Source organism: Rhinopithecus roxellana, chromosome 10 (genome assembly GCF_007565055.1).
Source record: "Rhinopithecus roxellana isolate Shanxi Qingling chromosome 10, ASM756505v1, whole genome shotgun sequence".
NCBI lineage: Eukaryota > Metazoa > Chordata > Mammalia > Primates > Cercopithecidae > Rhinopithecus > Rhinopithecus roxellana.
In genome coordinates, this window is record NC_044558.1 from 61014899 (window position 1) to 61026007 (window position 11109).

Below are 11109 nucleotides of genomic sequence, written 5' to 3' on the forward strand. Positions count from 1 at the left end.
AGGGAACTGCGCATCAGACGCGGCACAACTCCGCCCAGTAAGGCGGGAGTCAGCGCTGGCCGTCAGTCCAGCTGAAGGCCGGCTTTGAACTTCCGGCTTCCGGGCCCGTAATCCTTACTACGCATCCGCAGACGCGCCGTGGTCTCGGAGAGGCCCGCTGAATTCTGGGGGCTGTGGTTTCGCTACCTCGAGGGTGGGTCTTTGACGAGCCAAGCTCTGGAACCGGAAGTTTTAGGATGCTAAATCAGAGTCAACCAATCCTCAGCCTACGGCATGGTGACGTCTCCAGTAGCTGGGTAGATTCTCGGAGCCGGCCCTCTGGAGGTGAACCGCGCGCCCCCTAGAGCCAGGCTGTGGGCCGAGTCCAGGTAGGGACCCGAGGGGCACCGCGAGGCCCGGACCGCCAAGGATGCGGCAGCTTGGGCCATGACCAAGGAATGGGCACGAGGGATGAGTGTCTAATGTTTCTGCCCCGTGTGTGACCTCTCTTCTTGCAGGAGGCATGATAAAGCCCCTAAGAAGCGCCAGGAAGGCTGGGGTCAGCTTGCGGCGAGGGCGGGAGGGGGAGCTGGCGGGAGAGGGGAGAGAGAGGAGGGGACTGAGTGGGCACCGCCGCTGACCCCTGGAGTGGCTGCGATTATGGAGGAGGGATTTCTTTTTTTCATTTTTCCTACGGTAAGAGGGGAAACATACGTGCAATGATACACACCAGCACACGCACTGCCATATGCACTGAAGCTCCCTCTCCCAACTCTTCCTGTTTCTGGAAAAAACACACTTTATTGGGTAGACAAATAGGCCTGATGGGAAGACCTGAGTCACAGTGGACTGGGGAGTGAACAAAAGTAGGCAAAGTGTTTGAAGCTTCCCCTTTGCCCCCACCTTAACCTCCTGGGGAGGCAGCTCTGGACACTCAGTGTCCAGACCTGGGCTCAGCCAGGCCTGAGGTGACTGTGCCCCTCACTCCTGCTGCCTGATCTGGGCAGCCGCACCGTTCACTGGTAAGACAGCATTCTCAAGGGCTAGGCGCAGAGAGGAGCCCGCCTCCCTGGTTCGTTGGAGAGTAAGAGGGTTTTAGCATAATGCTGGCCAGAGCCAGTGTGCCAGGTGCTTCCACACAGGAAGCCGAGACCCCTGCTGGACGGGGCGGGAGCCTCTCGGGCCCTCCGGACTATTTATAGCTAGAGGCCTAGGCTGCTGACTTGTGACAGTCCCCTGCTGCCACCCCATCCTGGAGCAAGGCCAGTGCAGAGCACACACCTCCTCCTCCCCTCCTGTTCTTCCCTCACCCCAGGGAGTAGGGTGGTTTTGATTATCTTCCTCCTCCTTGAGTTTCCTAGCTCCGGAGTTGCTGGTGTGGTCAGTACCTCACAAGAAGGCCCTCATTCAGCAAAGAGAGCTGCCCTTGGAATATCGGTGCCAACCAACATAGGAACCTGCTCACCCTTCCCTACCGTTCGTCAGCCTTTGGGACACCCTTTGGCCTGCTGGCTTCCAGATGCCAGGCATGGGTTAGCTGGTTACCCTGGCCGATCTGGAGCAGCTGAGGAAGAGGTGCAGGGTTTGGGAGGAAGAAAAGGGTGGAGTCAGGGATGTCCTCTGGGGAGATAGCACAGGAGGGGCTCAGCTGACACCTCACCCAGCTGTAACTACTGAGAAGGGAGGCTGGGTGAATACAAAGGTCACAGAGTGATCTGAGCCTGCTGTGAAAGGTATAGCTCTGTCAGCAGATTAAGTTCCTGCTCCCCAAAGAGGGTGCTGGCGGGGAGGGTGAGGGAAGGCTTGGAAAGGTCACACAGAGTGGGGAGGAGCTGGCAATGAACTAGGAACCGGGAAGTCCCTGGGGAGAATATCAAGCCACTGGGCTAGAGATGCCAGCATGGCAGCAACTCGGGTGCCAGGGCAGCCTGGGGGAGGGGGAAAGGGGAGGACCAGAGGTTTCTGAGGACACAGATGTTGCTAGGAGAAGCTAGAAGGGGTTTGTTTGAGATCTTTGTATTTTGTTAACAAACACTGAGATCCATTGAAGCTGTGTGGGTCCTGGCAGAGGTCAGCAAAGGGGTCCCTGGGGTCTGCATCAGCTCAGAAGCCCAGACCCCTCCCTGACAATCCTTGCCTCATCCCTCCTGTGGCTGAGATACTTCTTCAGCCCTTTAACAGGATTCCTGGTCTGTGTGAGACAGCCACTGGCAGCCCCTGCCCTGCTGGCTTCTCCCCCAACCCTTCCCCTCATACATCACCCCCGCCGCCAAGCAAGCAGCGCTGGGGCTTGATTCCATCCCTCCCAGAGGACACGGAGAAAGCCCCACATCAGGAGAGGGACAGGGCAACTGCATTTCTGGCAAATGTGGTGGCAAGAGGCTGCCAGTGGCTTGACAGTTCAGAATCTCCAGGTGCGTCGCTGGGCCCCATAGCCTCCTATCCTCCAGTGAAAAGATGCAAAGAGTCTGCTCCCTGGGAGTCCTGGAGATCCTGGTGACTAGGTACCGCAGGCTTCTGCTGGTCTCCACTGGGGTAAAGAAGCGGCCTGGCCTGGGCCCTGGCCCTACTCACATATGTTCTGGATGATTCTGCAGGCAGCGGATGAATTCACCCACTGGCTGGCCCTCGTAGCACACCTTGTACACAGCCATGAACAAGGGAAACCTAGATTGGAGAGGCAAAGGCTCAGCTTAGCCTCCCACTCCTAGTCCACTCTACCCCCACCCCCACTCACTACCTAACCTTCCTGTCCCCTGCCCTCCCACCTTGGAGCTCAGGGAGGCTGGCTCTGAATTTCTGCCTGCTGAGAATGTGAACTTCCTAGCCCTGGGTTTAACCTCAGATTGCTGATTGCCCTGCTCCCTACCGTGTTGAACTGGCCTGCATGATTCTCTGGCTTGGATTTTTTGTGCCAACTTGGCAACACACTTTTTTGTTGTTGTTGTTGACGACACAGAGTCTTGCTCTGTCACCCAGGCTGGAGTGCAGTGGCATGATCTCAGCTCACTGCAACCTCCGCCTCCCAGGTTCAAGCGATTCTCCTGCCTCAGCCTCCTGAGTAGCTGGGATTACAGGCGCGCACTACCACGCCTGACTAATTTTTGTATTTTTAGTAGAGATGGGGTTTCACCATGTTGGTCAGGCTGAACTCGAACTCCTGACCTCGTGATCCACCCGCCCTGGAGTCCCAAAGTGCTGGGATTACAGGTGTGAGCCACCGTGCCCAGCCTTGAGCAACGCACTTAACCTCTCTGAGCCTCAGTGTCACCGACTATAAAATGGGGCCAGTATAACAAGGGAGTGAAGATATGATTGTATATGTGAAGATGTAATTAGGTATGATGTGAAAGTGCCCAATAAATACCCATTTCCTTCTTCCTGTCCTTTTGCCCAGCTGCTCCCTTTTCCAGACTTTACCCTGACCAGTCATGAGTGGATCTTCTGAACCTGTTTCATACTCTCTTCTTCTAGGAGTCTTTCTCAGACCAGCACAGCTCTGCTCTGATCAGCCCAGTCACCCCTGCTGTCTTTCTGAAAAGGAGCACCTTGAAGCAGAGCCCATCCTTCTCCTTACACCTCAGCACCCAGAACAGGATTCAGGGAACAGATGGGTTGGCCTTGGGGGAGAGACTCAAACTGGGGGTGATGGACAGAAGTGGGATGAGCTTATTCCTGCTGCCCCAGAGCTCCAACCCCAGAGCAGAGGACAAGGAAGGAGGGACACAAAGGGATCCAGGTAATGTAGTGTGAAGAGCACTAGACTGGAAGGAGTTCAAATACTGTGAACTAGCTGGGGGACAGTGGGCATGCCAGATTCTGCAAGCTCTGGACTGTCTGAAACATAAGGTAACACTCCCCTCTCTGTCCACTTCACAGATTTGTGGCAGGTTCAGGAAGATGATGAACAGGGCGAACACTTCTGGCCGTGGCTCCCTTAATCAGTGGGGCTGTGGCCAACACTTACTTGTCCACCAGGCCCTTGTGCTGGAGGATGCTATGTAGCTCCCGGGCTGTCTCGGGCCCCTGCAGTTTCTGCCCATTCAGCATCTCTTTCTCCAGCTGCTCAATGGACTGTGCAGAAAACAGGATGAGTGGATGGAAAGGGGAGAGAAGGGTTGTCAGTAGGGGGTGGAGAGACTGGAGCTCAGATGGGAGTGGGGTCTTGGGAGGAAAAGAGGGATGGGGATGTTCGCAACAGTCTTAATGTTTGTACTCCAGAGATGCCTCCTGCCAAGCACCTCTACCTGGATACCTACAGGGCCCCCCTCTGTTCTCCCTTCTCCCAGGGCCCACCTTTCCTGTACGCGCAAAGGCCTCAGCCACTTTCCGGTTCCGCCCTCCATAGCAGGTAGTGATCAGGTCAGCAACACCACAGCTCTCCAAGAAGGTGGCAGAGGACACAGGGCCACTGCAGAAGAGCTTGGCAAAGGCTATCATCTCCATGAGTCCCAGCCGGATCACTGCCGCCTTGGTGTTGTCGCCAAAGCCCAGGCCATCACAGAAGCCAGCACCCACGGCCACTACATTCTTGAAGGAGTGGAGGTCATAGGTGAGAAAAGACCCCTCCTATAGGCCCCATGTGGAGCCCCCTCATGCGCCTTTCATCAGCCAGGACACCCACTGCATAAGTGAGGTATAGTGTGTGGCTTTTAGAAGCTACTTCCGCCTCTTGGTTTCCCCCCTTGCTGCACCCCCTTTCTTAGCCCTGCCCCATACTCCCTCCTTGAGGACATTTTCTGAAAACCACTCTTCTCTCTAGTTGACCTTCACATCTATGACCATTCCATTGTATAGCCCTCAAGTCAGCAGCTGTCCAGGATTCATAGTTCTGGCCATTAGTCTGTCTGGGTGTCATGGATGTCTTGTCTCCCATTAACCTGGGCATCTCCTTGTCCCCCTAGACCACCTCCTGGAGCCAGAGGATAGGGAGTCCCACACAGGGCTAAAGTGGGAAAGGAGTAAGGGGGTCTACGGTCTGATGATGAACAATCAGCCGGCCTGAATGGCCCTGGCCTTGCTTCTGCAGCTCCTCCTGTATGCATGGGACATGGTAGGAAAGGAGAACCACTGCTCAATAGTGAGAGCCTGGAGTGCCTGCAGGTAGAGCTCAGCTAGGCCTCCTTTGGGGCCTTCTCCTCACCCCATAGCTGCCTCTGTGCCCCTCTCACCTTTAAGGCTCCACAGATCTCTACTGTGTCCACCTCTTGCACCACTGTGATACGGAAATTGGGTGTCTGCATCAGCTCTTTCAGAAGTTGTCCCTGGGCCGGGTCCTTGCAGCCTAAAGTGAGGAGGGGGCAAGGCTTTGAGGGAAGGACTCTTTGTAAAAAATATTTATTTTATAGAGACGGGGTTCTCTCTCTGTTGCCCAGGCTAGATTCAAACTCCTGGGCTTAAGCAATCCTCCCGCCTCAGCCTCTTGAGTAGTTGGGACCACAGTTGTGCCACTGCACCGGCTCTCAGGGAGGGCTCATCACTGTACTTCCCTAAGCAGGCCCTGCAGCCCCTTCCCTGGGGCTGTCCCAGCCTCCTTCACCTCTGATGCTTGGATCTTCCTTTCTCTGCCTTATGGGAAGGAGATGGCTAAGTGGGGTTGGGGCAGTTTGGGGAGGGGATGCAATTGGGGAGGGGATGCAACTAGATGCACTGTGTATGCAGGTGGCAGGGGGCTCTCACCAATGGTTGTCTCACAGAACTTCTCATCAGCCACCTCGCTGGCAATGTTGGCCCCCATCAGCACACTCATGGGGATCCCGAGGTGCTCCCCAATCACTTCGGAGATGAGCTTCAGCCCATTGGGGCCCTCGTCTACCCCCTGAGCACAGGATGGAGCTCAGGCCAGGTGCCCTTTGTGCCCACCTGTGGGCTTCTGCCCAGAAATTCTGTCCCTTCCAAATCCATTGCTCATCTCTGTCCCTCCCCACAGGTCCTGCCCCATTCCCAGCTCAAGTTTGCTGTGAGGAGGCCAGACAGCATGTGACGAACTGTCCTGCCACATACCCTCAACCAGACTCTCTCTCCAAGGCAACAGGTCCCCTCCACATCCCTAGGCAACTTCGCCTGACTGCCCTAACAAACTGCCATTCAGTGACCAGTCACTGCTCCAAACCAGCTACTCTTCACACTTCTCAAACCAGCCTGCTTCTCATATTCCCCAGGCATTCCTTTACACCTCCCAAACTCCCCGAGAGACAGGCCCTCCAAACCAATCTCTTGTCTCCTCCCTTCAGCCTTCCTTCCAGTGACCCCCAGCACCTCACTGCTTTCCTAAGCCTCTCCAGAGTCAACTTCCTCTCTTTTCTCCGGCAAACTCTTGACCTCCGTCTGCCATTTCTGTTCTTGCTTCACCCACCCTGAACCCCACAACAGTGAGCCGCACCCTCCCCCATCCACATGAAGGTGTCCCTGGCACCTTAATAAGAGATATGCCAATGGCATTTGCCTTCAGGTGGCCCTTGAGCTGGTCACAGATCTTGCGGATGAACTGATGGGGCACCACAAAGATCAGGATGTCAGCATCCGCTGCAGCCTGGACCACATCCGGGACAGCCACCTGTGGGGGTGACCAAGTGCTCACGGGCCTGGCAGACCTCCCCAGCCACTGTGGAACCCCATTCAGGAGATCTGGGAGCCAAAGAGTGAGGCTGGTAGGGGGGCAGGAAGGCTTGTTTGAGACTGAATCTAGAAGGACTGAACTTGGAGAAATGATACTCTACTCCCTCCCCACAGCCACCACACTCTCTCCCTCCAGCTGTCCTGGGCTCTTGAGGACTCCTGGAAACCTCATCCCTGCACTCTCCTATCCCTTGGCTGTGGGACAGTGCGGGAGGCCAAAAGCAACCTGGGCTTGGCAAAAGAAAGAGCTCAAATAAGATTTCATCATCCAGCTCCTCAGGGACCCCAGCTGGGAAAGGGGAGCCTCAGCTTTTCTGCTCTCTTCCCTGCTTCCCCTTTCCAGGTGAGGAGAACCACGTGGGTTTGACCAAAGACCATAAGTCCAAGGAGCAGCCTCCAAGTCGGCTAATCACTCAGTGAATGAGTAACAGGATTAGTGCCTGAGGCAGGCACTACCGGACCCCTAGTCTGGGAGCCCAGTCTTTGGCTGCCATGGAGACCAACTTGTTCTCCCATCCCTTCCCCACCCACCCACCCGCCTGGGAGCCTGTGAGGGGAAAGCACAGGTTCTCCTCAGTCCTCAGGAAAGGGCCCAGAGCAGCCCTCCTGAGACTTTCCCAAGTCCTGCCGCACCTGAAGTGGCCCCCTCAGCAGGAGACACCTGTTGAGTAAGGTCGGCTCCGACTCCTGGCCCTCCCTTCCTCTACCCATTCCTTGCAGGGTGTTGGGGCTCACCACATTTGGGGGCAGCTTGTGCCCTGGCAGGTATTTGACATTCTCATGCTGCGTGTTGATGATCTCAGTCAGCTTTTTGCCTCCAATGTCTTCCTCAAACACCCACATGGTCACCCGTGGGTCAAACTGTGCCAGCTGGGCTGCATTGCCACCCACGATCTTGGCGATGGCTGAGCCCCTGGCAGGAGGGGGAGCCCAGGAAAGTACAGGAGGAGGGAACAGTGGCAAGCGTTGGGGCAGCGCCCCACCTCAGGATCTCACAGCAGCCCCCCAGGCTGTTCACTTCTACCTCCCTATCACCTCCACTCCCATGTCAAACATGTCCCCAGTGACCTGGCAGTAGAAAGGAGACTCAGTCTCCTCACCCTTTGCTACTAGAGAAGGGAGCCCCCCTTCCCATCTTCCCACCCCCAAACTCAAGCAGCTCTTCACATGGAGCGCTCTGGAGACGCCTTCCCATGGTGAACAGGTGCAGCTGCCCAGGCAGGCGGGGGCCAGGAGAGGGCCAGGCACCCTCTGTCCTGTGCTGCTATGATAGAAGATAGCAGCAGGGGCTGAACAGGAACCTGAGGGCCTTTCCCACCTATTCTGCCTCCTACCCACCTCTGTCCTGGGGGGCCTACCCTTCCCCCATATCACTTGACAGAGCCGCTTACCAGTTCCCGGATCCTACAATGCAGACTTTCTTGCTAGCCATGGTGCCGCGTCTCTGCCTGAGCCAGCTCAGTGCCACACTCCCTGGCTCCTCTGCCGGCTAGGAGCATTTAACTCCACCACACGTGGGTGCAGCCAAGCCCCGCCCTTCAGGGGTGGGTGGGGAGGCTGGCGCCCAGGGAGATAGAGTCTGGCAGAGCCAGGGAAAGGAGAGACAGGGTACAGACAGGTGGGGAACAGGAATGGGGCAGAGACTAGGCCCTGCTTTTCCTCCTGGGCTCATCGGCTGACAGTGCTGGCAAGCTTCTTCCCTTGGTCCCAGCCCAGCTTCCTACCCCCTCCCCACCATGGTCTCATTTTGAGGTCTGCCAAGAAAATAGCCCAGATAAGGAGCAGGTGACTGGTCTCTCTCACTCCCTTCTGTCTCCCAGCAAAAAATAAATTGTATTTAGCTTCAGTAGCAGCTAGGGGAATGCCTTTCAGAGGTAGGCTCCTCCATGACTCCCTATCCCACACCCTGCCACATACCCTCGCAGGACCCTGTTCCACAGTTCTGTCCTCTAGCAGGCCCACGCTAGCTGCACTGCAGGGCTGGGGTGGGGGATGTGGGCCCACTTCCCGTCTCTAAAGATGAGGCCACATTAAGAGGTAAGGGCCTGCTTTGAGGACAGCTCAGCTCAAAAAAGGATGAGGCTCCAGGAGCCTCAAAAGACAAGGTTGTCTTGGTCACTCACAAAGGTCATCTTGGGGACTCATCCATGGGCCTCTCACCTCAGATGATCCCCACCCAAAAATGTGTTCTAGGGAAAGTGGGAAAGGTCAAAGTTAGAGGGCTCTGAGAATTGCGGCACACAATTTTGTTGTAGACTCTGGACTTAAGAGGACAGGAAAGAATAGGAGGCAGGCAGAGTGCACACTGTCCTTGAGAGGGTTTGAGCCTCCTTCAACTCCTCCTCTTAGGGGTTTCCAAGGTACTGCCCCAGGGGCTTCCTCAGGTGAATGGCTAGTCTGCAGAGGCCAGAAAAGGGGAAAGGAGGCAGGACCCGGGGCAGCTGTGTCCGTGGGGCTTTGTGGTCTCAGATGCCGTCACTGGGGGTAAGTTTGGTGTCTGTTTTTTGGGGAAGGGCGAAAATGGAAGGAACATAGCAGTTCAGGGCTCTGCATCGCCCACAGCCATCTGTTTGTCTAAGACGAGGGAAGCTCTGGTTTCCAGCTGATCTGGAGAGTGGAACAAGAGGCTCCTAACACTGTGCACCTTGGCCTAGAGGGCAGACACCACCATGTGCTCATGTGCTGTCCTCCTGGCTTGGCAGACGTTTAGGTGGGTGTTGCCATCCCCCTGGGCTGTTGCTGGCCAGCAACTGGTAACAAGCACTGGGCTAGAGGGAAGTCTGGGTACAACCTGTGGGTAGGGGTAAGCAGGCAGGAGGTCAAGACTGGGAAGAAATGGCTTTCTAAGTTCCAGGGACTGCCCAGGAAAAACCAACCATATTCTCCTTCCATGGCCAGTGAGTTCCCATAGGGAAACGGACATGAAATCAGTAGTTGGCTGTTTTTCTTTGCACAATGTTATACCTAATACGGAGACAGCCTCCTACAGACCACTCCTTTATTGCACTGGCACTGAGATGAAGGCTCCAGTGCCAGGCTGCCAGCTGGGAGCACTGATTACGGGTGATGGAAGAGAAAGGATGCTTCTGTCCCTGGCACAAATGATGAGAGCCCCAAAGAATGGATGTTTATGCATAAAATAACCCCCTTGTTTTTGCCTAAATGCTTCCCTCTCTCATTTTGCCCCTACAATCATGTTAGGTAGTGTGGAGACTAAGAATGTGCTCATTTACATGGGAATAAAGAGGGTGCAGAGATTCAGAACTGGCTCATCACAGGAAGTTATCTGTATCACTAGAGCTCTTTTCCCAAGAGCAAACTGTAGATTATTTGCTTGAAATTAATAATGGTTCGTCAGCCATTCATTATACATGTAATTAGCCTGGGTAAAAACAGATGCCATTTCAATGTCCTTGACATCAATTTTCTCCACTCCTAGTTATCAGCCCAACCACTCCTCTCTGCTTTCCTTTCTCAAGTCTGATAAACCCCAAGTTCCGGAGAAGGAACAGTGGTTGGATTTTTTGGTGGCTTTGATTACATATATTGAACAGGCAATGCTAGAATGTTCCCATCCAAAGATACAAAGGATAATTTTTAAACTACAACTTTGGAAAGTGGTTGCACTCTGATCCTATATTCCAAACCCCATTCTTGCATAATGACAAAGGAAAAAGTCACGAGCCCCCAAGTGGGAAGCAGGTAGAACTGCAGGCGAGTTTCAAGTGATTGCTAATGAGAATCTCTCCTGAGCTGTCTTCCAAACTCGGCCAAGGAGGGGCTAGTTGTCTACAGTATGAGGATGACAACACAGAACTTCCATGGTGCTCTTAAGAACTGAACTCTTACCCGGGCACGGTGGCTCACGCCTGTAATCCCAGCACTTTGGGAGGCCGAGGCAGGCGGATCATCTGAGGTTGGGAGTTTTGAGACCAGTCTGATCAACATGGAGAAACCCCATCTCTACTAAAAATACAAAATTAGCCGGGCATGGTGGTGCGTGCCTGTAATCCCAGCTACTTGGGAAGCTGAGGCAGAAGAATCACTTGAACCTGGGAGGCGGAGGTTGCAGTGAGCCAAGAACGCGCCATTGCACTCCAGCCTGGGCAACAAGAGCAAAACTCCGTCTCAAAACATAAAAACTGAACTCTTACTTGAACCATGAAAGTGGAACCTTAAACATTAGAGTAGCAGGCACAAAAAGCAAAAATGTCTTTGGTCGTCCAGTTCCTGCCCACATCTAGACAGAAGCCCCGGGGGAAGAAGTGAAACTCCTCCAAAGGCTTAGGTTTGTCAAATGTAAGGGGATCACGGGCATCTATGGCTCACTCCAGCCAACAGGTGCTCTGGGGAGCTCAGATGGACAAGGAGGAAGATGACTGCCACCGACCTGTTAGTACCTGCCTAACAAGGAAAGTCGGGAAAGGGCTCTTAAGATCCAGTGGTGAAACCCAATAATCCCAACCAGCAACTAGCCTGCTTGGACCACTGGGGCAGACAGCAATCTCTTAA

General features: G+C 54.7%; 1 protein-coding gene and 1 long non-coding RNA gene across 2 annotated transcripts; one reads left to right on the forward strand and one right to left on the reverse strand.

Moving 5' to 3' along the window:
• Positions 1–280: 280 nt before the first annotated feature.
• Positions 281–10490, forward strand: LOC115899904. Its single transcript, XR_004059496.1, has 4 exons — positions 281–368; positions 3454–3718; positions 4269–4531; positions 5909–10490. It is a non-coding gene; the product is annotated as an uncharacterized LOC115899904 (long non-coding RNA).
• On the reverse strand, positions 759–8258 carry GPD1 (glycerol-3-phosphate dehydrogenase 1). The gene is made up of 8 exons (XM_010385358.2): positions 7989–8258; positions 7333–7510; positions 6395–6535; positions 5659–5797; positions 5151–5263; positions 4276–4509; positions 3947–4053; positions 759–2646 (listed from the first exon to the last, which is right to left on the reverse strand). The coding sequence occupies exons 1-8, from the start codon at positions 8027–8029 to the stop codon at positions 2550–2552; spliced, it is 1050 nt and encodes a 349-aa protein (XP_010383660.1). The 5' UTR covers positions 8030–8258; the 3' UTR covers positions 759–2549.
• Positions 10491–11109: the final 619 nt, after the last annotated feature.